The following is a 26,461-nucleotide window of genomic DNA, read 5'->3' on the forward strand; positions in this document are numbered from 1 at the left end:
AGCTTTCACATCATTTATCCACCTCTTTCAAAGTTCAATCCATTTTCAGTAGTCACATTACATCATGTCAGCAATTTCACTCAATTGAGTCTCTGAACAATTTAATACAATCCTCAATAGGTTTCGGCGTAAATTTGTGATTATGTTCCTCTATAGAAAGCAACAATTACACCCAACAGCCTGTGAATGCTTTCGAAGAATAGCACATAAGATGCTATCAGGACATAAGAGGGTTGATGAATCCGACTACATCAATTGTTCCCGTCAGGGATTCAAACAAATACACATCAAAACACAAAACGAGGCAGGAGGTGATTTTTATAAACGCAACTCGATTCATCAAGCCCATAAAACAATATTAATCACCGGAAATTACACAAGATGCACATATAGAATCACTATTCCAATCACAAAGTACTCAGGTTGCTCCATTGTCCACTAAACCATATTATAGATTAATATTCACTTCCAGTTTCATAACTGAGATAATGGTCCACATATGTGATATAATTAAGCAAAAGAATTAATCTTTTATCGGACGAATAACATATGTAAGAAAGCTGCCCATGAAAAGTATACAAAGTAAACATGGCAAAATCATATCCACCTCAACTAAATCTCAGAAACAAGAGAAATACTCCTAAGATTGCCCCTTCTGCACTTCTCTTCCAAAGGTTTACAATTCAATCCACAACCGCATTGAGGACAAACATAAAAGTTATCGATCGGAAACTCAGCAGATGCAACCCCCACAGAAAACTCAAGATTTTCACCATTCCTCCTGACTTCCACAATATTTAACCAGAGAAAAAGTACTTTAACCCTGACCCCAGATAAATTAGTCAGCGTATCTTTGTATATATTACCACTGATTCTAGGATTGTACTTCAATTGATAAGATCCTTCCAAAGAAAAACTGCAAGAGCCGTTTAAATAGGCGTCGAATCTGCCAGACGACGGGTCAAGATCATAGTGGGTTATGCCTTTTGGGAGGATGCCCACAGGAAAATCGTAGGACTGGAGCAATTCGTAGGCCGTGGGAGCGGTGGTGGTGGCAGCCACAGCGGAGAAAAAGATGAGAGAGAGTATGGTAAAAAAGCAAAGTCTTTGGTATTTTGACGGCATTCTCTGTATATTATTATTGATCCAACTCTAGTTTGTGGAAGGAGAAAGAAGATTACGAGCAAAAAACCAAGATTGTGCGATCAATTCAATCTGACGACGGCAATAAGGACGGATGAATTTGAGGAATGCCCAAAATTCGGAATCCTCGTATAAAAGAAAATCAATTGAAATCTGATTAGAGACAAATTCGGGGATCAGTGTTGATCTGAAAAACAAAGAATATGGGAACCCAACAAGTTGCGTTTTGTCTCTTGTAAATTAAATGGATTGGTTCGAGGAGTTGGCAGCTGCAAATTTGCAATATTAGCCAGACAGTCAACCTTTTGGGGGGAGTGTAGCACACGCGCTTCAAACGTACCTCAAATAAAAATATTATATACATTAAGTAAAATTCATTATAAAAGCTAATTCATGTTTATTTATCTGACAAATAATAGTTATTTCTGTAATAATAATCGATTTGTGTTATTATATACAATTTGACACTAATTTTTGCTTACATCTAAATTTTAAAAAATCTTCGTAGAAAAAAGTGAACGTTTGAACAATATTTATTATTTAATATTTCGAATATCCGAACTCGAAAATCCAACCCGCGCTCACCCTTAGTTGGGATGACCTTATCAAAGTGCTTTTCGGTCAATGCAAAATCACTATTACAAGGATTATATGCATTCAAACAAATGATATTTACATGAGAAAAAGAGGAATGGTTTTAACAATCTTCACCTTTGTTGTGACGAAATAAATATTTAATTGTGGAATTGGAGTGAAAAGGATGACCCACGATGCAACAGTTTGTGAATTTCGGAAGTAAAACCAAACCACGTTTTTGGATCTTTATTAGTATGATTACAAGCAGTGCAATTTTGACTACTTCAACGGATTCAAAGGGGATATTCCCTACCTCAGCAGCTCTGAATTCGAAGATCCGCCTATGATATATACTCGGAGCGTGTAACGGCGTCGTTCCGTCCGGGCTTCGTTATGCTTCGAGGAGAGGAAGAAGCCTCTTGAAGCTGAATCGGTGACCATTTCCGTCCACACAGTCGAATCCACAACCACACTCGGGGCTCTCCTCGAAATTATCGGCTGGGAAATCAGCAGACGCGATGCCGACGGAGAGGTCGATATCATCCCCGTTCTTCGTCACCACCACAATGTCGATCCAGAAAAACAGTATCTTAACTTGAATACCGGTCAGATTGCTGATCTTCTTCTTCGTAATCGTGCCGGTGATTTTCGTCTTGTACTTGAGATCGTATCCTTCGATGGTGAAGGTGCAGGTTTTGTTCAGGTATACCGCGAAATTTCCCGTGCTGGAGTCCAGTTCGTAGCCCGTCACGCCTTTAGGCAGGAGACCGACGGGGAATCCGTATGTTTGGAGAACTTCGTACGCTGTGAGAGAGCTGGCGGCGGAGAAGATGGCGAGTGAGCTGAGTACAAGGAGGCGCGTGATTGAAGACATGGCTGCTGGTGCAGTAGTGTGGAAGATTTGTGGGAGATGCCAATTTAAGGGCAACTTCCCACGTTTAGCACTATTTTATTCGTACAATATATATTTATATTATCTTTTTCAAAAAGGTTTCTAGATAAACACAATTCCGAGAAGAGTTGTTATGATTTTTTTAGAGTTGAATAAAGTTTTTGATGTGAAGCCTTATTAATATACTTGGGAATTATTATAAATTGGAGTAATTATACGATAACGTTTCTTCTGATACGGTATCAAGAATTTTTATCTGTGATACGGGTCAATCCTATCGATATTCACAATAAAAGTAATACTCTTAGCATAAAAAGTAATATTTTTCATGGATGACCCAAATAAAAGATCTGTCTCATAAAATACGACCCGTGAGACCATCTCGCACAAAGTTTTTACCTAATTATATATGAACTTACATGTATAATTATGAATTTATGCAGAGATGCATAAACTTGTCTTTCAAACAAAACGGAGTAAATTGCATCTGATCTTCTTGTAAAATCTAAAAAAAAAAAAAAAGAAGAAGCTGTTTTTATGTTTATTTTTTAAAAAGTACTAATAGTCCATTTATAAAAGGGGCAATTGTCCTAAAATATGTAACATCTTTTTAAATTTTACCCTCGGTACTTCGTTGAGAAGATATATCTTCTCAATCTTTGGAAAAACTCATTTATATGTTTTAACTTTTCAATGGACGTCAAATTATCTAATTGACCTCATTTTTAATTGAAACTCACTTTTATCCATTTTATTTTTTGAAACATCCATCGTGCGGAAGAAATCCCATGTTTCAGGCGAACATCACCGACTTCAACCCTAAAACATTGAAGACGTCGTGCGGAAGAAATATGTCGACCTTGAAGCCAATAATTGATGAAGCGACAAGACCCTTGAAATGTAGAATTGCTGAATTTTAAAAATCAAACGGAAAAACCAATGAAGACGAGTTGAACGTGTGTTTCTTTCCTTAAGCTTTATGATTTGTTTTCCTGAAATTGCATATTTTTGAGTGAGTTTGTGCTTTATTTATTTCAATTTAATGATTCCATAATATTTGTGGTTGTTATTGTGTGATTTTCTGTAGATTCCTTAATTTTGTGAATTCTACCAATTTCATTTCCCGTTTTTAGGGTTTAGTATTATTATTGATTTATGTTTCATGTATTTAAATTGTGGGTTGATTATCTAGAATATATATAGATTTCTCGATTAATTCAATTTTATCCTCAAAATTTATGGTTTAGTTATTTAAGGAAAAAGTTGTTATATTAAAATGTGCATACCAATTAACTTTTTATGTTTCATGTATAGGTGCAGAATAGAATCTGTAGGTAGGTCTTGCAACCTTTCGTTTTGGGGTAGCTGAAATCCGTAAGAAGCAGTTATTCGAGATTTCAATTTTCAGTTGTTGTAGTCTGAATGTGAGGCTTGAAAAGAAATGAGCAGAGATTACTCCTGGATCTATGATTTTGCAATATGTAGCTCCACAACACAAGATGTACGTGACTTTGAACGACGATGAAGATGTCGTAAATATGATTAGTCTTCATATGTGTATGGAGCTCATCAGTCACTAAATTGAGGGCTAAGAGTAAATGAACATTTCGGCAACTTAAATTTTCGGAGATAAAAAAATTAGATTTCTCTACATATTGTGTTTCGATAATTTTTATTTTACATCTAGTAAACTTGAAATTGTGCAATATTTTGAAAATATTGTGGTTATATAATTTGTGATATAGTATTATAATATAAATACATTTTTCTGCCAGATTATTACTTCATAATATATAACTGAACAGATATTTAGCAGAAGTGCATATGATATGAATTGACAACATTAATATTATTTACATTCTTCAATATTTTGCATTTTGTATGTTAAATACTTCTTTGTGTAACTTGCACTTAACAAGTCTTTATCAAATTGGTAAGGGTTAACGAGGAAGACGGACAATCAAATAGTGATAATGAAGCCGATCATGCCTCATTGTGCAATACACTAGATGCTTGGATTAATTACATTTGTGACGTAGGTCAAACATTCAAGGATGCTGCTGATTTTAGAAGATGTGTTAAAAATTATTATATTGCTACAAGATGTTCATTTTCGTACATAAAGAACGATAGCTAAAAAATCACTGCTACTTGTACTAAAAAGAATTGTGGATGGGTAATTTATGCTTCTAAATATAAAGTAGACAATATATTTGCGATTAAAAAATGCAATTTACAGCATACGTGTGGTGAGAATAATCTAAATAGTAGAGGATATCCTAGAGTAGATGCACCAATGTGGTGAACTAGAAAGTGAAATTAGAGCTGTCTTATCATCTTTGTACAATTCAAAAAGACTTGCAAAGATATTATGGGGTAGAGTTAAATATCGCAATGTGTGGAAGGGCAAGAAGTTAGTGATACATGATATTCATGGCACATATAAAGGATGCTACGATAGACTAAGATGATATGGATATGTTGTTCGAGAAACAAATCCTGGAAGTGTTGTTGAGTGTGAGAATGATCTCGTAACTAATAAATTCAAATGACTCTTCATTTTTTTCCAGACTTGTGCAGTTGATTTTGTTACTGGTTATAGACCGTTGTGTTTTTTGGATGAGACTCATATAAAGAATGAGTATAAATGTTGTATACTACTTACTGTATCGAAGGATGTCAATGATATCTTTTCACGATTGCTTATTTTATAGTGGATGCGGAGAATGATATTAATTGAGAATGATTTTGGTATCATTTGAGAAGTGTTCTGCTTTCGTATCAAAGCATTTCATTCAATGAGTACAATTTTTTCTCTAAGAGACATCCAGGGATTATCAAGACAGTTAAACTACTATTTGCAGATAGTCACCTTGCATATTCACCACGCCTATTGTTTGAGACATTTAGTTGATAATTTTTTGAAGCATGTAAATATTCAATTACTTACTTTTATCGAGCCTGTTTTTTATTGGTATATAAATATATGTTTTAAATAAGATTTTTTTAATATCATTTTAAGTGTTGCGAAGCTAGTCAAAACATAATAAAAAAATATTTACCTTTGGTATTCAAGAAAGCTGTATATACTCCATCTTTGCAAGAGTATGAAAACATATAAACAATATCCTAGAATCCATGCCACTTGCTAAGGAATTTATCGTAAATTCTGAGCCACAGAGTTAGGCAAATGCACTGTTTCTTGGTGATATATGGGGTGTTAGTCTAGTGTTGAAATGATTAGGTTAAATCAGATAGGTATCTCCCTGTTATGGGTACAGTAGACCATATGCGCGTGCAAATCATGAACATGATGCACCGTCAACGTGAATCAACATCGGCGATGGTTAAAGAATTAAGTCTGAAAAAAAGAAGGCTATTGCTAGTGTATACGTGGAATCCCGAAAGTTGAGAGTGCACCGATCTTGTAATTGGAGGTTTGAAGTAGTTGATGATAAAAATCATTTGCTATTGATTTAATAGGCATGACTTGTTCATGTAGATATTGGCAAATCAATAAGCTTTCATGCAATCATGCTTGTGCCGCTATTGAGTCGAAGTCGATGTCGTTTTATGATTATTGCGACGAGTATTTCAAAATTGAAATGTACCACCAAGCATACAAAGTAATTATTAATCTCATCCCAACTTTTGACATTAATAAGTCTTATATTGATGGTGGAAATGTAATCAATGATCCTGATCTGAGGAGTCAGCTAGGTCGTAGGAAGACAAAGAAGATATCATCGCAAGTCGAATCACATGTGTCAAAGTGTAGTCGTCGTCATACTGGAGGCCACAATAGATATAGATGCAAAGAAGCTATAAACTAGTTGTTATTGTTTCACGAAAAGTCGTTTCAATGTTTTAATTACTACTAAATATCTTACATTTAGTTTCTTTCAATATTAGTATATTATTGTTTATGAATGACACATGTTTCAACACTTCAATAGGAAAATAGAGTGCTAGAAGGGGAATCAAGCATGTTGATACCTGTGAGAAGACATACACGTTCGAGTGAAAGCATTGGTGGTTTAAACATTATGTGACTGTTTTGTTTTTGAAAATGTTGTGAAAGACTTGGTTTGCCATAATTTCATGTTGTTTTAGTATTTTCTAATGCATTGTATTCTTATATATTCTCTGGAAAATAATTGCGGTTGTGGTGGTTGTATATTGATACCCCATAGATGGGTCTAGCCAGATGGAAGACTTGGATGGGCCCACTACTCTTGGCTCATCCCTAGCCCAAGTGGAAAACAAGCTCACCAAGGGCCCAGGTATTCTCCTATAAATACCAGGTTTGATTGTTCAGTTAAGCTATTCATTATATTGTTTTCAGCAGCGCCCTTAGCTGCTCCCCCCATATATCCCCAGTCTCTGACTTGAGCATCGGAGGGGCTACGCCAGGATACTCTCCTAGCCCCCTCCTAACGGTCTTTTTTGTGATTTCAGGCCCAGGGTAATTTTGAAGCCCGTGTCTGGATTAGTGACGCTTGCGTGGATCGGACCCTAAATTTCCCGTGAGTATCACTTGGCGCCGTCTGTGGGAATATCTGAGTTGAGACGTAGAGATGGTAGGGAGGCGAGGGAGTGGAAGAGCTACCTCAGCATCATCGCGTCCTCGGAGGGGACCCGAACCATCTCGCGCTGAGGTGGGACAGGAACAACCGCATCTTGAGACGAGACATGAACAACCTCGTCAAGAGGCCAGAACTGAGCAGCCCATCCACGAGACGAGGGTCGAGCAAACCCATCCCAATGAGAATGTGGGAAACTTGACCCTGGAACAGCTGGGCCAATTTATCACCCGAACAGTGGATGAGGCCATGAAGAGGAATCAAGAGTCTATGTTTGTAGAGGAATAGGCCGTCCATCAGGAGCGGGAGGAAAATATTGAGGTCCATCATAACAGGGTTAAAGAGACGCAACCCCTCCAGAGTGGGGAGATTAGTGAGATGGGAGAGATGTGGAAAGAGATAAGGAGGTTGAGGGAGCAGGTGGGAAGCAGGGCGCCGGTACCTAAGAGAGGAAGCCCTTTTTCACTAGCCATCTTGGAGGAAGGGCTTCCTCCGAATTTCCGACAATCAAACGTTGGAGAGTATGACGGACATACAGACCCTGAGGAACACTTGAGGAGATTTGAGAATGCGGCTCTGTTACACCAATATTCGGACGGAGTCAGGTGCAGGGTATTTCTGGGCACGTTGGTGAGGTCAGCCCATCAATGGTTTAATACCCTGCAGCCCAACTCCATACAATCGTTCGAGGATTTCTCTGCAGCCTTCTTGCACCGATTTGCCAGCAGCAAGAGGCATCAAAAGAACTATTTGAGTCTGTTTGAGATGAAACAGCAAGAGGATGAAACGTTGCGGGAGTTTGTCCAGCGCTTCAACACTGCAGCGCTAGAAATACCAGCGGCTACCCCTGACATCATGATAAGTGCCTTTACACAAGGACTAAGGGGAGGAGAGTTTTTTAAGTCGTTGGTCAAGAAGCCTCCGTCGAGCTATGATGATTTGTTGGCTCGAGCTGAGAAATATGTAAACTTGGAGGATGCTCAACGATACAGAAGGATGGAAAACCGGCCCGGAGGAAGTAGGGTGGAGGGAGCCGAGAGAGGTGGAAAGAAGAGGGGTGCAGGGGAAAGAGATGAGGACAGAACCAAAGGTAGAAGACAATTCTCATCACATGTTCCTCTGAATAGGAGTCGGGATAAGGTGATGGAGGTGAGGGAGTCGGGGGAGAGGGGGGAGAAGTCGCAGAGGGTTGAGAGCAGTGCTCGACCTCCGCCACGGGGTAGACAAGAAGGGTCCTCGTCCGGGAGTGAGCTGAGATCTTGCCCGTCTTCTAGGCGGGGTCGAGGCCCTCCATGGATACATCCGAGGATCGAAGAGCCAAGGAGAGAGGGTCGAGGTCAGGATGTCCCTCGGGAGCCCGCTGAACCGAGGAGGAGAACGAATGAGGATAATAACCCGACGAGAGGAATGATTCATATGATCTCGGGGGGTGCTACTGATGGGGATTCCGGGCGAGCGCGGAAGGCGCATGGGAGGAGGTTGGAGAATTTTGAAATATCGAGGAGTGCGAACTTACCCCATGATCCTGTCATCAGTTTTGGGCCAGAGGATCTCCGAGGCATTGTGGCTCCTCATAACGATGCCTTGGTGGTGACGACCACCGTTGCCAATTACGATGTGGCACGAATCTTTATTGATAATGGAAGCTCTGTTAATATCCTGTTCAAGAGTACTCTGGATCAGATGAAGGTGGAAAGATTTGAGTTTGAGCCAATCTCCACTCCTCTATATGGGTTCGCAGGACATGCCATCCCGCCGCTGGGTCAAATTGTCCTTCATTTATCTTTGGGGCATGAGCCTCGGCGGGTGACCAAGATGACGACATTTACTGTGGTGGACACCCCATCCGCTTACAATGGAATTCTGGGGCGACCAGCCCTAAAGGATTTCAGAGCTGTAGCGTCCACGTATCATCAGAAGTTGAAGTTTCCTGTGGGGAGGGAGGTTGGAGTCTTATGTGGGGACCAGAAAGTCGCTCGTCGGTGTTATGAGGGGATAGTGAAAGAAGAGGGGAAGAGGGCACGTGTGGAGGTCAATATGATTAGAAGGGAGCGAAGCGGGTTGCCCGTGGTAAGGAGAGAGGTTTATGAGGTGATGGATGAGAAGCCGGAGATCGTGACATTGGGGCCTGACAAGAAAACTCTAAGAATAGCCCTTGACCTTGACCCAGAGGTAAGGGAAAAACTTATTACTTGTTTACAAGCTAATCTCAACAGGTTCGCTTGGTCAGCCCAAGAGCTCACAGGGACGAGTCCAGATGTAGCAGAACATCGGTTAAACATCTTGCCGAATTCTCGTCCCGTGAAGCAGAAGAAAAGACACTTCAGGCCCGAGAAAGATATAGTTATAAAAAAGGAGGTGGGAGAGTTGCTTAGTGCTGGGCACATTCGAGAGGTACAATTTCCTACTTGGCTCTCGAATGTCGCTCTTGTTCCGAAAAGTTCGGGAAAATGGAGGATGTGTGTGGACTTCAGAGATCTCAACAAGGCATGTCCTAAAGATTGTTATCCCTTGCCGCGGATAGATCAGTTGGTGGACTCCACAGCCGGACACCAGTATTTGTGCATGCTGGACGCTTATCAGGGGTACCATCAAATCCCCTTGGCCGTGGAGGATCAAGATAAAGTAAGTTTCATCATCTCTGAAGGAACTTTCTGTTACGTGGTCATGCCCTTCGGACTAAAAAATGCCGGAGCCACGTATCAGCGGTTGATGGATAAAGTCTTTTCTAAGCAGGTGGGGAGGAATGTGGAAGTGTATGTGGATGACATCATGGTAAAGTCTAAGGATTCAGCCCTGCTCATACCTGACTTAGTGGAGACCTTTTCCACCCTCAGGTCCTATGGGCTGAAGTTGAACCCTCAGAAGTGTATATTTGGGGTGAAGAGTGGAAAGTTTCTGGGTTATATGGTGACGGAGAGGGGAATTGAGGCTAACCCTGAGAAAGTTCAAGCTATCCAAAATATGGTTCTCCTCAGGGGCCCAAAGATGTTCAGTAGTTGGCAGGGAGGATTGCTGCGCTGGCACGTTTTATCTCGAGATCCGCCCATAGATGTTTACCTTTTTTCCGGACCCTGCGAAAGGCGAAAAATTTTGAGTGGGGGCCGGATTGCGAGAAGGCTTTCACAGAACTGAAGGAGTACCTTCCCGAGCTTCCTGTTCTAGCCAAACCGACAGCGGGGGAGCCTTTGTGGGTATATTTATCTGCCACTGAAGGGGCCGTGAGTTCGGTCCTTGTCAAGCTTGATGGATCAGTTCAACAGCCGGTGTACTATGTTTCGCATGCACTCAAGGGGGCAGAGATCCGATACTCGGGGTTGGAAAAGTTGGCTTTGGCGTTGGTAATGACAGCCAGACGCTTGAGGCCTTACTTCTTATATCATCCGATTGTGGTGCTCACTAACAGTCCATTAGGCAGAATTCTCACTCATTCTGATATGTCCGGCTGCCTGGTTAAGTGGACTACGGAGTTGGGAGAATATGACATCCAGTATGAGCCGAGAACAGCTATTAAAGCACAAGCGTTAGCCGATTTTCTGGCTGAGACTGTACATCAGGAGAATGAGGACCCTTGGAAGGTGTATGTGGATTGTTCCTCGTCGAAGGACGGAAGTGGGGTGGGAGTAGTACTGATTTCACCAGCTGGGGAAGAAGTGAAGTTGGCTGTAAGGTTGGACTTTCGAGCATCCAATAATGAGGCAGAGTATGAGGCTTTGTTGGCAGGACTTCGAGCAGCCATAAATGTGGGAGCTACCCGGGTACTTATTTTTTCTGACTCACAGTTGGTAGCGCAACAGATGAAGGGGATGTATGATGTGAAAGATGAGAAGCTTATTGAGTATGCTCGAGAAGTGAACAGAATCAGAGAGAAATTCACAGAGATTACATTTGAACAGATTCTCAGGAAAGAAAATGAAAAGGCAGACACTCTAGCCAAAATGGCTGGAACGATGGGAAGTTGGAAGAATAGAGATGTGGTATTTCAAATCGAACTCACACCTCACACGAGTTCACCTGCAGTTGAGCAAGAAGAAGAGGATTGGAGGACTGACATAATTGATTACCTGAAAGAGGGAAAGCTTCCTGATAACCCTCGCGAAGCTCGTAAATTGAAGATAAAATGTTCACGCTATGTAATGGTTGGGGACGTGTTGTTTAGAACGTCTTTTGCAGGGCCACTTCTTCAGTGCTTAAGTTACAAAGAGGCTGATTATGTGCTCCGAGAAGTTCACGAGGGGTGTTGTGGAAATCATTTAGGGGCTTATGCATTAGCAAGAAAAGTACTGCTAGCCGGTTATTCTTGGCCCTCAGTGCTGCATGATGCTCAAGAGTTGGTAATGTCTTGTGATAGTTGTCAACGTCATGCGCGGTTGAATCACCGGCCGGCCGCGATGATGAAGGCTGTCACGGCCGCCTGTCCCTTTGACCAGTGGGGAATGGATATCGTGGGACCTTTTCCTATAGCTCCTGCTCAGAAAAAATTCCTACTGGTAGCAGTTGATTATTTTTCAAAGTGGGTGGAAGCAGAGCCTTTGGCCAGAATCACTGAGAACGACGTCCTGAAATTATTGTGGAAGAGTATAGTATGCAGGTACGGGGTACCTAGGAGGCTGATATCCGATAATGGGAGACAGTTCCAAGGGGCCAAAATCGAAGCTTGGTGTAAAGAGATGAAGATCCAACAAGTCTTTACCTCTGTAGCTTACCCGCAGAGTAATGGCCAGGTGGAGGTGACTAATCGAACGCTGGTACAGGGTCTGAAAGTTCGACTGAGCAAGGCCAAAGGCAATTGGGTGGATGAGCTACCAAGTGTCTTATGGGCATACCGAACCACTCCGAGAGAGGGAACCAAGGAAACTCCTTTCAGTTTGGTCTACGGTAATGAAGCAGTGCTCCCGGCTGAGATCGGGTTGGAATCGGCAAGGGTGATGTTTTATGACGAGGACAATGGGGCGAGACGCGCTACTGACCTTGATCTTTTGGAAGGAAAGAGGGAGGCTGCCAGCATTCAATTGGAAGCTTATAAGAACCGCATTGCACAGTCTTATAATCGGAGAGTCGTGCAAAAAAACTTTCAGGTAGGTGATTTGGTCCTGAGGAAGGTGCCAGAAGAGCAGAGGGGAAAATTGGACCCAAAGTGGGAGGGTCCCTTCAAGGTGGTCGAGAGGTTGAGCTCTAGAGCCTATTACTTAGAGAATGTGCAAGGCAAAGCTTTGAAGAGGCCTTGGAATGCTTATCACCTTAGGAAATATTATTCTTGATTCTGTCATTGATGTATTTTATTTCCTGAATTTTCTTGTGTAATCCATCGGAATTCAATAAAATCAAGTTCTTCCTGTTATTTCATGAATGCTGTGTTATCGTGAGAGTGATAACATGATTTTATTTTCCTACTAAGGTATCGCCTAGTAGAGGAGCATCGTGAAAAATTTTATTTTCCTACTAAGGCATCGCTTAGTAGAGGAGCAACGTGAAAAATTTTATTTTCCTACTAAGGCATCGCCTAGTAGAGGAGCAGAGTGAGGAAGAAAAAATTTCTATTTTCCAACTAAGGCATCGCCTAGTAGAGGAGCAGAGGGTGGAGGTGGTACATTTCTATTTTCCTGCTAAGGTGTCACCTAGCAGAGGAGTTAGAGGGTGATGGTGTTGATTTTTATTTTCCTGCTAAGGTATGACCTAGCAGAGGAGTTAGAGGGTGATGGTGTTGATTTCTATTTTCCTGCTAAGGTGTCACCTAGCAGAGGAGTTAGAGGTGGGAGGTGGTTGATTTTTATTTTCTTGCTAAGGTGTCACCTAGCAGAGTAGTTAGAGGGCGATGGTGTTGATTTCTATTTTCCTGCTAAGGCATCGCCTAGTAGAGGAGTTAGAGGGTGATGGTGTTGATTTCTATTTTCCTGCTAAGGCATCGCCTAGTAGAGGAGTAGAGGGTGATGGTGTTGATTTTTATTTTCCTGCTAAGGTATGACCTAGGAGAGGAGTTAGAGGGTGATGGTGTTGATTTCTATTTTCCTGCTAAGGTATCGCCTAGTAGAGGAGTAGAGGGTGATGGTGTTGATTTTTATTTTCCTGCTAAGGTATGGCCTAGCAGAGTAGTTAGAGGGTGATGGTGTTGATTTTTATTTTCCTGCTAAGGTGTCACCTGGCAGAGGAGTTAGAGGATGGAGATGGTGAACTTCTATTTTCCTGCTAAGGTGTCACCTAGCAGGGGAGTTAGAGGGTGATGGTGTTGATTTTTATTTTCTTGCTAAGGTATGACCTAGCAGAGGAGTTAGAGGGTGATGGTGTTGATTTCTATTTTCCTGCTAAGGTGTCACCTAGCAGAGGAGTTAGAGGGGGGAGGTGGTTGATTTTTATTTTCCTGCTAAGGTGTCACCTAGCAGAGTAGTTAGAGGGTGATGGTGTTGATTTCTATTTTCCTGCTAAAGCATCGCCTAGTAGAGGAGTTAGAGGGTGATGGTGTTGATTTCTATTTTCCTGCTAAGGCATCGCCTAGTAGAGGAGTAGAGGGTGATGGTGTTGATTTTTATTTTCCTGCTAAGGTATGACCTAGGAGAGGAGTTAGAGGGTGATGGTGTTGATTTCTATTTTCCTGCTAAGGTATCGCCTAGTAGAGGAGTAGAGGGTGATGGTGTTGATTTTTATTTTCCTGCTAAGGTATGACCTAGCAGAGGAGTTAGAGGGTGATGGTGTTGATTTTTATTTTCCTGCTAAGGTGTCACCTAGCAGAGGAGTTAGAGGGTGATGGTGTTGATTTCTATTTTCCTGCTAAGGTGTCACCTAGCAGAGGAGTTAGAGGGTGGAGATGGTGAACTTCTATTTTCCTGCTAAGGTGTCACCTAGCAAAGGAGTTAGAGGGGGGAGGTGGTTGATTTTTATTTTCCTGCTAAGGTATGACCTAGCAGAGGAATTAGAGGGTGATGGTGTTGATTTCTATTTTCCTGCTAAGGTTTCACCTAGCAGAGGAGTTAGAGGGTGATGGTGTTGATTTCTATTTTTCTGCTAAGGCATCGCCTAGCAGAGGAGTTAGAGGGTGGAGATGGTGAATTTCTATTTTCCTGTCACCGAGCAGAGGAGTTAGCAGGGGAAGATGGCTGATTTTTATTTTCCTGCTAAGGTATGATCTAGCAGAGGAGTTAGAGGGTGATGATTTTATTTGCCCTAACAGGTTAATAGTATCAGAGACAAACTCGTGAGAAGCAGTAAATTCAAATGCAAAATACTCAAGGTTGAATAAATAAAACGAGTTCGTGCATGTCAAAAGTGCGCAAAAGGAAATAACCAAATGTAAACGTCCCAAAAGACGCATAATCCTATGGAAAATAAAACAATGCAGAAAATAACATAAATAAAGGGGCTCAATCTAGGAATCGGGGGGGAGACTCGATATGAAGCCCTCGAAGTCGATAAAGTCAGTAGGGGCGCCTGGCGAAGGATAGCCCTGAGCATGGAAAAGGCCGACTGCACCCTCGAAACCCACCCCCAGGTAGTGAAAAGCTTTCGGGCCACAGATCTCGACAAATTCTTCGGATTTGAGAAATTCCTCTTTGAAGGAGGAGGCTTCTACAACATGTCGTGCCTTGGCGTCTTTAAGCTCAGCCTGTGAGTTCTTTAATTCTTTTTTCAGCTTCTTGATCTCTTTAGCTTGATCCTCTATCAGCCGCTGAGACTCCTGCTTCTGTTTTGAGAGCTCGCCGCACTGGATCTGGGACTCCGACAATTGAGCTTGGGACTCCGAAAGCTCCTCGGCATGCGACACTTTCATCTCATCAATAGTAGCCTGGAGCTGTTCGCGGAGAGCCTGAACCTCGCGTAATTCTTGACAAGAGTCAGATCGAGCGGCGTGAGCGCGCTCAGCCAACTCCCCGACGTACATCATGCCCTGCATAAGTAGACAAGGGTGAAAAGACGATAAGAAGATCAAATGTATATTAAACATCAATCTAAAGGTTATAAGGAGAAGTATACCTCGATGACACTGCTGCATGTCCGGCGGAGGAGGTCTGACCACCCCAGTGAACCCATGAACGCTGCATCGGCGTCGGAAGGAAGCTGATACATTATCTTCTGAGCCAGAGGAGTAGGACCCCGCCCCACGATGGCCGAATCCGAAGTGTATAGAGGATGCACCGCCGATGCGAGGGGAGGCCCATCATCGGGCTCGGACCCCTCTGGAGAAGAGACCGATGCGACAGAAATCTCAGAAATCTTGCGCTTGCCATGCTGAGGGGCTGACGGGCTAAGATCAGTGGATGCATTTTGCTTACCAGACGGAGGAGGGGACTTGGCGCGAGGAGGTGGCGAGGAGGCTCGCTCTGAGGCGGAGGAGGAGGAGCCTGCTTTCTTCTTCTTCGCAGCAGTAGGGGAGCTAGGGGAGCTAGCAGGCTTCTTCGCGGTAGTAGAACAGGAACCTGTTTTCTTTTTCTCAGCAGCGCCCTTAGCTGCTCCCCCCATATATCCTCAGTCTCTGACTTGAGCGTCGGAGGGGCTACGCCAGGATACTCTCCTGGCCCCCTCCTAACGGTCTTATTTGTGATTTCAGGCCCAGGGTAATTTTGAAGCCCGTGTCTGGATTAGTGACGCTTGCGTGGATCGGACCCTAAATTTCCCGTGAGTATCATATATGTTAACCTTGTATCGTGGACAATTAATTGTTGTGTTTGTGGATGATGTTAATCACTTCAATATGTATTTTATTTTAGTGTTATTTACTTCTCGAAAGTTTGATGTTTCATATGTTCACTTTTTTTTAAGTTTGGTTTAAGGTGTTTCTAATAGTATATATCAATTTCGAACACATATTTGAGTACAACAATTGCTTTATTGGATATATTACGTGTAAATATAAATACAAATATTAAAATATGGGGTACATTTTGAACACGAGAAAATATAATATAATACCAATTTCTAAAATTTATGTCGAAATTGGAAATAATTTAGTCTTTAAACATTAATTAATTACTATCAATACTATGTTGGTGTTTTTGGAGGTTTACTGACCATAATTGTATATGTAATACTGAAATTCATATATTCCAATTATATTACCTATTTTATGTGGTACTCGATCGAAAATATGTTGTACTCAATGCAGATGTACAGTGTGCTTGATTAGTAAACTATTATACTCAATCGGACATTTTATATACCTCAACATTGCCGCACTATAACTTCACCCGGTGAATGACTAGTGCTTCCTAACATGATTGAATGACCTACTTTAAGTGGTGCTCGATAAAAAATATATTGTACTCAATGAATGTGTATAATGTGCTCGATAATTAAACTACTACACTCGATCAGAAATTTTATGTACCTCGACATTGCCACAATATAACTTCATCTAGAGAATGACTAGTGTTTCTTAACATGATTATATGACCTACTTTACTATTTCTCGATCAAAGATATATTGTACTCAATGCATGTGCACAGTGTGTTCGATTAGTAAGCTACTATACTCAATCGCACATTTTATGTACCTCGACATTGCCTCACTATAACTTCATCCGGAGAATGACTAATTTTTCCTAGCATGATTGATGACCTACTTTAAGTGGTGCTTGATCGAAGATATATTGTACTCAATGCATGTCTACAATGTGCTAAATTATTAAAATATTATACTCAATTGGAAATTTTATGTACCTCGACGTTGCTACATTATAACTTCATTCAGAGAATGTATAGTGTTTCAAGCATGATCATATGACCTACTTTACGAGATGCTCGATTGAAGATATATTGTACTCAATGTATGTGCATAATGTGCCCAGTTAGTAAATTACAATAATCAATCGGACATTTTATGTATCTCGACATTACCCTACTATAACTTGATCCGGAGAATGACTAGTGTTTTCTAGAATGATTGAATGACCTACACAAGTGGTGCTCGATCGAAGATATAATGTAATCAATGCATGTGTACATTGTGCTCAATTATTAAAATGCTATACTCAATTGGAAATTTTATGTACCTCGACATTGCCACATTATAACTTCATCCGGATAATGACTAGTGTTTCTTAGCATGATCATATGACTTACTTTACGAGGCGCTCGATCGAAGATATGTTGTACTAAATGCATGTGCATAGTGTGCTCGATTAGTAAACTACTATAATCACTCGGACATTTTATGTATCTCAACATTGCCACATTATAACTTCATCTGAAGAATGACTAGTGTTTCCTAACATGATTGAATGACCTACTATAAGTGGTGTTCGATTGAATATATATTGTACTCAATGCATGTATACAGTGTGCTCGATTATTGAACTACTATACTCAATCAGACATTTTATGTACCTTGACATTGCCACACTATAAATTCTTCAGGAAAATGACATGTTTCTTAGCATGATTATATGACCTACTTCATATGGTGCTCGATCAAAGATATATCGTACTCAATGCATGTATATATTATGCTCGATTAGTAAACTACTATGCTCGATCGGAGATTTTATGTACCTCGACATTACCACACTCTAACTTCATCCGGAAAATGACTATTGTTTCCTACAATGATTAAGAGATGTGTATTCAATGTATGAGATTTAATAACTTTTAATGACTTTTTTAGATCTTAAAGTCTATATATATTCAATCAAGACTTTTTAAAACTCTATAAAAGTCTAGTGATATTAAGAATAGACTTTCTCATATTTTTGAAAAAGCCAAGTGATATTCAACATTGACTTTAATAACTCTATAAAATTCTAGATGTATTCAAATTTTTAATTGAACTTTAATAACTCCATAAAATTCATTAACATATAAACATTAAAGCCTAAATACGCTTTAATTGTTGGTGTATACCACATCAAGTGATACTACTAAAAAGTGGTAAGCATTCTTCTACTTTAAAAATGATACTACTAAAAAATGGATTCATCTATATTGAAGTAGTTGTGTCAATACTGTCTTGATGTTTTTGGAGGTTTATTAACCATAATTGTGTACATAATACTGATATTGTGTATATATATACTATAATATGACCTCAATGAAGGTGTATATTGTGCTCGATTAGTAAACTACTATATTCGATCAAACATTTTATGTATCTCGATGTTGCCACAATATAACTTCATCCAAAAAATGATATGCGTTTCTTAGCATGATTATATTAACTACTTTACGTGATGCTCGATCAAAGATATATTGTACTCAATCCAGGTGTACATTGTGCTCGATTATGAAACGATTATACTCAATCGGACATTGTCTGTACCTCGACATTGCCACACTATAGCATCATCTGGAACATGACTTGTGTTTGTTAGGATGATCATATGACCTACTTTATGTGGTGCTCAATCAAAGATATATTGTACTGAATGCAGGTGTACACTGTGCTCGATTATTAAACTACTATACTCAAACGGACATTTTGTGTACCTCAACATGAAACGTCCACTAATTTTAAATCTTAAAATCCTACTAAAGTTTTTTTTCTTTATTAAAAATCGAAACTTGCATAGACAACATTTCCAAAATCCAAAATTAATTTAACATCAAAAAATTTAAAGTGCATAAAAATCCCTAAATCACCAACTAACAAAAATCATACGTCAACCTTTAACATAATCAACTAACTTCAAAATAAAGCATAAATATCTCTAAATAATTCGTTAACAAAATCTTTATTTCAAAACTTCAACTATCAAGCTAATGCGGAAAATAATGTCCCTCGGGAATGTACTGCCGGACTCGATCCACTCAAGCGTCAACATCTCCTTCAATCTCATCCTCACCTGCAACATTCAAACCTAATGAGTCTAATGACTCAGCAAATCTAAACATGAGTAGCAAAGAATACATATATACAAGCACATACATTAAAAATCATACTTTTATTTAAAATAAGCTAGCATAAATTTGTAAGTATCATAAATCGTCAAATTATAAATCTTTCCATCATTTATTATTTTGTGTGAAGTTTGATCCTTGAAAGTGACTATTTGTATCCTCTGGTTGACTGATCAGTCTTAGCTCACTATTGCGCATGGCAACGGGCACTAAGCGCCGACGTAAAATGGAAATACGATCATTGGGTCTTCTCCGGTAAACGGGCTCCCTCTGGGACCTTCTCCCTCACGATATTCCCAAAAATCATATATCATATCCTTTTTTCACAGTCAATTCACATTCTTCAAAATATTTTTTTTTCTTTTTAATCATAAAATATCGTGTCATTTTCAAATTCGTAAAATAGCATTTTAATAGTAAAAATTGCACAGCTTATAAATCATAAAATCATTTATTTTCATCGTAAACTTTTTAAATATCATTAGGCATGCGTTATGATTCTTCGGGACACTGCCAATCTTTTTCGTATTACCTATGTGTAAAATGACCATTTTGCCCTTGAACTCAAAAATCCTTGATTTTGACTTTTTCTCATTTTTATTGGCTCGAGACTATCCCAAATAATTATTTAAGCTTAAATTTGACTTCTAGTATTTTTATTTGACGTAAACTCGAGCTTTTTGGTTTAATTCCTTAATTACTAAACCGTGAAGCGTTTTAATTTTGAATAAATTCCAAACTTAATATTTTCTTCCCAATTCTTAAACTTAAACTTTTCATACTATACTACCCCCGTGAGCCACGAAACAAGCCCCGTGGACCCATGGTTCGAACCATCTCCTTTGACCCTAGCCAATTTGAACCCTAAGCTCTAAGTCAAGCCACGGCTCCCAAACAACGAGCCACCCTTGAGCCACCTAGGACCAGACCTAACCCTGACCCTCCTGGACCCTACCTGACCCTCCTGGACCAGCGCCGAACCAGCCCAGCCCGTTTGCCACAGCCTTTCCCTTCCTAAACCCTACGGCGTACACGCGCCTTCTCTAAACAACGCACGACCAGGGCCCAGCCGCTCGTACCAGGCTCCTTCCCCCTACCTAGGACCACCATGAACCCCTCTGGACCTAGCCTAGGCTCCGAACCCTTCTCCCGACCAGTGCAACTCGTGCGCATCTCCTTAGTTCCTAGGGCTTTGCGATTGCGCCTACAGCGAGCCAACCCCCGTCCTAGCCACCCCAGCCCCTCCTTTCCATCTAGTTGCAGCCTTCAGAGGGCCCTAACCAAGCCCTGGCCTACCCCTGGTGCGCTGCTCCCCTTAGCCGTGCCCTTGCCTAAGAGAAAACCCTAGAAAACCCTAGGACTCCTCCCTCAGCCAAGCTTGGTTCCAGCCTTCGTGTTGTCCCCTAGCGACTCTTTTCCTAGCTCTTTAACATCTTATATTGGTAGTGTGTCCTTAGAATTCATAACGTATTTCAAACAAGCGTAAAATCATCAAAAACATTGAAAATAATCATCCAAACGATAGACGAATTGTATTCAAATAATTTTCATATTAAAATACATCAATCATGCATAATATGATTTGAATGGTGCATAAATAAATATTAGAAGTGTGTCTTTGCGTTTAAAATGCTCGAATATATGATCGTTGGAGTGGATTGCGAAGGGAGACGAACGGGCAATGAAAACTCCTTGCTTTTTGCTCTTGAAATTTAGAATTTGTGTGTGTGTAATGTGTGAGGTGCGGCTGATATGGGGCGTGTAAAATCCTAGCTTTTATTTATAAATTTCGAAATTCAAGTGTTTAATGGGTTAGGATTTTGGGCTTTATGTTTAGGGGTAATTGGGCCATTCAATTATAGGTAAATTAGGCCTATCAATACCTATTTAATTGCAAAATAAAAGTTTACAAAATTTAGTTTTCAAAAATAATACTTTTGATTCTTTAAAAGTCCCTCGTTTGCCCAAAATTGACTTCCCGGATAAATCGAGCTCGTCTCATAAAATAATTTGGGCTCCAGCATTTTAGAAAATTTTAATAATATATAATTATATTATTAAGCCTCAAAATATTTATCGAAAATATTTTATCTTGGTCGCCTCCGGTCTCTTTTCCACAGTCTATTATCGAGTATTCAGATAAAATCTTTAGTTTTCATGAAATCATGCAATTAGACCTTCAATCATATATTATATATCATTTGAGCATTTAAAATAAATTAAATAAAATGAACAAGCAATTTAAATCATTTATATGCATGTGGTTTATGTGTACTGAATTTTTCGGGCGATACACAACATTACCACACTATAACTTCATCCATAAAATGACTTTTGCTTCTTACCATGATCATATAAACTACTTTATGTGGTGCTCGATCGAAGATATATTGTACTCAATGCATGTGCATATTGTGCTCGATTAGTAAACTACTATATTCAATTCATGTACAGAGATAGCTTATTCACACAGATTACGTAAAAAATTAAATCAAAATTTAAACAATATTAAGATATAGCTAAAACTATTTGTTTTTCTTCAATTCATAATTTAAACCAACAAAATGACATAGATTTGCAATATTCAAACTCCAATACTACTATAACTTCTTAACCATAAGTATAATGACAAGTTATTAATTACTCAAACTTGTTTTTCAATAATCCATTTCTATCATATAATATTGTGGCTGCTATACGATCTCAATAAGTGTCCATCTTGAAATCCATTGCATAGATCCAGATTCCATCAATTCACGGGCTTGACACTCCAATCACATGCATGTATAAGCACCACAATCGAGGCATGCACCTTATTCAAGACAACGTTCTCTTAGCACTAGCTCACTAACTATGTCGAATCCTGATAAGTGACATATGAAAAATCAACCAAAAATTTTGTCAGCAACAAACAATACATTCATAATTCAATCTTAATTTGTATTAAATATAATATGGTTAAACTTAATTTTTTTATGTCTCGACTGCGAATGGATTATGCATGGAGTTCCACTGTTTAAATATACCTTCATCTCATTTGTAAACCAACAAAAACCAATTTCACTTGTAATTCATGGAGAAAATTATATATATGCATCTTTTAAATAAATTTTCAATCAGTTCTTGTAGTTTATCCATCGTTAAAGATGTCATCTTTGCAAGAAAAGCTTCATAATAATCCCGGTGTACCATCATTCCTTTCCTATATAGTTGCAACTTCGTAAGCACTTCTTCCTGCATATTCAGGACAATATATAATCATGTATCTTAATCCAGTAAAACGAAAAAAATTTCCGAAAAATTCGAGCTGCTACAAACCTGCACAATTGTGTCCATGCAATAAATTTCAAATCCATGTTCGAAACATTGCTTTTCTATTATTCTCATGTAAACATTAATTATCCCAGACTCAACAGGATCACCAAACATAAATGGACAGAATATCGGTCCTATTAACCTCATAAATTTATCTTGCCGAACGACAAAACTACAATAATAAAAAATTCATTTCCATTGAAAAACTTAGGAAACATTATTACGAAAATGAGAAGAAGAAACATATGGAAGATCAATGTATTACAATTCCTTTCTAACAAGAAATTATGTCATCAATTTTTTCTCTTCATCAATTGCTTCTTCATGTCCACAAAATCGGATCTACCTTTGAATTCATTCATGGTAACTATGCCAGGAGTATTGCCTTTCGTCTCAACATATACAAATTTTTGTTCCAAAGTGGCGATATATTTAGTAATATAACAGAAAATCCAAACATAATCAACAACAGTATAACTAAAAAAACAAAAAAAAAAAAGACTTAAACATAAAATAATCAATATGGGATTAAAGTACGCTCCATATACCTGTTTTTTCACCTTCCTCTTACGTCTTGGTGTTGAGCTAGGTAGAGTCACAAACATGAGCCATTTTTTCTTCACACGATCAACCCTAGTCCTCACATTGTCCACAATTGAAGATTGAAAAACAATATTCTTCTCTACTTTTGAAGTAGCAACAATGCTACCACCACTGCTCTCATTACCTGATCTATTTCCAGAGTCACCTCTTAACATGTAATTGTTTTCTTCTTTTAAAATATCAACATTATTATGCATTAATGCATTACATATGGTAACACTTTCCATCTCATTATGAAATAATAAGATACCTCTAATTCTTTATTTTCTTTCACCAAATCAGAAACAATTTCTTGTGCCATTACATCTACAAAATCATCAAAGTTAATGAATGCATCATGTGTTATCAACTCCTCGGCTTCAACAATATTGTTACATTTATCGACCTAAAACTCTTTTTCCTTCATTCTATATCTCACATTTCTATCCTCTAATTCAGCTTGCCTCTTTTTCAACATCTTTATCTCTTCCATTTGTTTCATGACAATATTCTCGTATCGTTTTGCTTCGAATCTACCCTCATATTGCTTTAAAGCATGCTTTATGTCCAATAAAAATTTTACCTTCTCACAAAATGGATCTATCGACAGAACCCACTCATAATTAAAAAATAAAAATAAATAAAATATGAAACCAACCCATCCATAAAATTTACACAACTAGATTAATAAACTAAAATAATAAAAAAGTACTTGATTTCTATGCATTTCAAAATGATTCAATGTCAACTGCATTCAATGGGATCTTGCTTCTCCCCCACCCAAACAATCGAGAGTAAACATTTAAATCAAGTCTTATTCTTAAAATTAGGACAGTCTCATATAACAAGCCTAAAACAAAAAATAAAAATAAAATAAAAGTTATTGAAAACATACTAAGATCATAATTATTAAAGCTACATATTAACCATCAATACAACCGTGCATCCATCAACATAAAGCTTTCTTTCGATTTGACATATCTCCCGGTACAAAATTGGAAGACAGCATCTCTCCAAGCATATTTAAAAAATATTGTAAGGTCATCGAGATAAAAAAAATATAAAGCCAGGAGTGATATAATTATCAATGGAAAATATTATGCAGTTAAAAATGAATAAAATAAAAATTATAATAAAATCATCAATGTCACTTTGATCATCACTCCTTACAAGTAAAAGTAGTTTTTCATAAATAGTTATTTGGTTGGTATTGGTGACCTTTCCATCAACATGACGAATAAAAAATATGGAGTACAGTTTCAGGTCCAAGTCAACTGGTTGGTCACTATAATGTAGGCTGAGAACAATAGAGAAATCTATTGATTTGAAATGGATGGTAATGTCATCACCAACTAAAAAAGAATATGAATCAGCTTGAAATCTGTTTAGAAAATAATCAACCCGGCCACTGCTAATCGCAGGGACTGACATATCAATCCATTTAGCGAAAGGAGTATCAGTTAGCCGACTCTTCTACTACTCGCCTCGAATTGATTTCAATTCTCCCATCAACGTTTTAAAATAAGGAGGGGAACATCGTGAAAGATATTCTTCCCACTCTTCTTCTCACGATAACCATTAACTGGTTTTTCTTCCACATCTATTTCTATATTAAAAACCAAAAACAAAGTTATCCAAATAATTAATATAAACAAAACTACGAAAAAAATAAGAAAAACCTAATTGTATATACATGCAATAAAAAAAGTAACATTTAGACAAGTGTTTTTGATCTACAAATCCAGTCATGATATTAATTAATGATAGTCAATTGCATTTTTTCTAAATTAAGGAAAATAATCCCTATTTTTTTAACATAATAATCCTTAAATTTTAAACGTTATAATTTTTTCTCGTAAATCTTTTTCAATGGATTATTTTGGCACATCATATATATACCAAAAAATATTTGAATTCTACTTTTCAAATGTTTATTGTGCAACTAATAATCGAGTTTTTGTTAGGATGACATGGAATTGTACTTCACAAGTACAGGGGTCTCATACGTAACTAAATGAGTCTAGATGAGTGAATGTGTGTCTATATACATAGGAGTATATCTCTTATGAGACAGATTCACGAATATTTATTTATGAGAAGAGTCAACTTTACCGATATTCAAGTAATACTCTTAGCATAAAAAATAATACTTTTTCATGGATGACCCGAATAAGATATACGTCTCACAAAATATGACCCGTGAGACAGTCTCACACAAATTTTTGATGTACCCATAAATTTAACCTAATCAATTAAACATCAAACATCGCCGTCAATGGTAATTTTTTTCCTCACAGCTCTACAAATACAACCCTTTTAAATGAGAAAATGAAATTGTATGTGTATGTTTCATTCCACTGTCCGAAGAATTTATATAAATTTCCAAAAACACAATAATAATAGATCGTTTCGATGTTGAACTCAGTGAATTTTCCATTCACTGCTACAAAATCCAGAAACAAAATCATTCCTCTGATTTTTCTTGCACCACAACCAACAAAAATAAATAATAAATCAATTGAATCGTATAAAACACAAGAAAGTTGGAATCAAAATCAAACACCACACCTAATTTCTGAAATTCAAAAAAAATTTCAAAAATCATTCCAATACAACTAAACAATCTACTGAATAGCAATATCAAGAAGAAATCATAGAAATTGGGGGAAATGCGTTGTCAATAACTTAAAACAATCAATAATAACCCCAAAAAAAAATTCAACAAAAAACACACCCTAGAAATTGGGAAAATGTGGTTATCCTTCTTACCTTTCTCGGATTTCTTCTTATTTATAGTTAGTTGTCTTACGTTTCTTCTCTGTTGTAGCTTCTGTCGATTTGTCCACTTTTTTCCCCGTTTCGTGCGTCAGAGTCAGAAACATTCCTTCTTCTTCGTGGCATTATTCTTTCACTCCATCAAACTCATTGTAGCAGGGAAATTGAGGGAGGAAGACAATAACAACAATAAAGAGATATTATTATAATATACACACATTTGTTTGTCTGAGAGCGATGATAAATCTGTTCTCAGTTGGGAACTGACTGCAAAATTATGAATTTTTTTGGAAAATTTATTGTTTGTAAAATTATTAATATGATTCTAACTCTTTGTATACAAAATAATTTTTCATCATATGTTCGGCATATAATTCGAAGTCTAAAAATTACAAGTGAAAATAAATCACATTATTTTGTTATTCAAGTTTTTTGTATTTAAATTTGTTCCTTTGATCATTTTATATGTCATGTTGCAAAAAACTATTGCATTTTAATTTTTAACCGTAAAAACAATTGTTGTATAACAACAATGTTTGTATATTTAAGCACTTAAATGTGAATTACACATTTCCGAAAGTATTAAAAGTGTGTATATATATAATTATGATGTTGAAGTTATTTGGACTTCTTTTTCAAAAAACGTAAAAGGTTAAACGTCTATTTTTTTTTTAATGTATGGTTATGACAGGGAAGTTGCATGTAATTTACCCAACAAAATGGAGCTAATAAATATATTTGATCGATATGAGCTCAGGGCGTTGACTTTCGAGTG

The 26,461-nt window shown here is 38.2% G+C and overlaps 2 protein-coding genes across 2 annotated transcripts; both read right to left on the bottom strand.

Annotated features, from left to right (window-relative positions):
* Nucleotides 1-431: 431 nt before the first annotated feature.
* On the bottom strand, nt 432-1,473 carry LOC142545985 (uncharacterized protein At5g01610-like). Its single transcript, XM_075653456.1, has one exon. It carries the CDS (start codon nt 1,123-1,125, stop codon nt 613-615), a length of 513 nt encoding a protein of 170 aa, XP_075509571.1. The 5' UTR covers nt 1,126-1,473; the 3' UTR covers nt 432-612.
* A 637-nt stretch (nt 1,474-2,110) lies between these two features.
* On the bottom strand, nt 2,111-2,593 carry LOC142511466 (uncharacterized protein At5g01610-like). The gene has a single exon (XM_075619648.1). It carries the CDS (start codon nt 2,591-2,593, stop codon nt 2,111-2,113), a length of 483 nt encoding a protein of 160 aa, XP_075475763.1.
* Nucleotides 2,594-26,461: the final 23,868 nt, after the last annotated feature.

Source organism: Primulina tabacum, chromosome 1 (assembly GCF_025594145.1).
Source record: "Primulina tabacum isolate GXHZ01 chromosome 1, ASM2559414v2, whole genome shotgun sequence".
Lineage (NCBI taxonomy): Eukaryota > Viridiplantae > Streptophyta > Magnoliopsida > Lamiales > Gesneriaceae > Primulina > Primulina tabacum.

Coding starts and splice junctions, on each gene's coding strand:
- LOC142545985 (XM_075653456.1), bottom strand. CDS start 1,125: ATGCCGTCAAAATACCAAAGACTTTGCTTTTTTACCATACTCTCTCTC.
- LOC142511466 (XM_075619648.1), bottom strand. CDS start 2,593: ATGTCTTCAATCACGCGCCTCCTTGTACTCAGCTCACTCGCCATCTTC.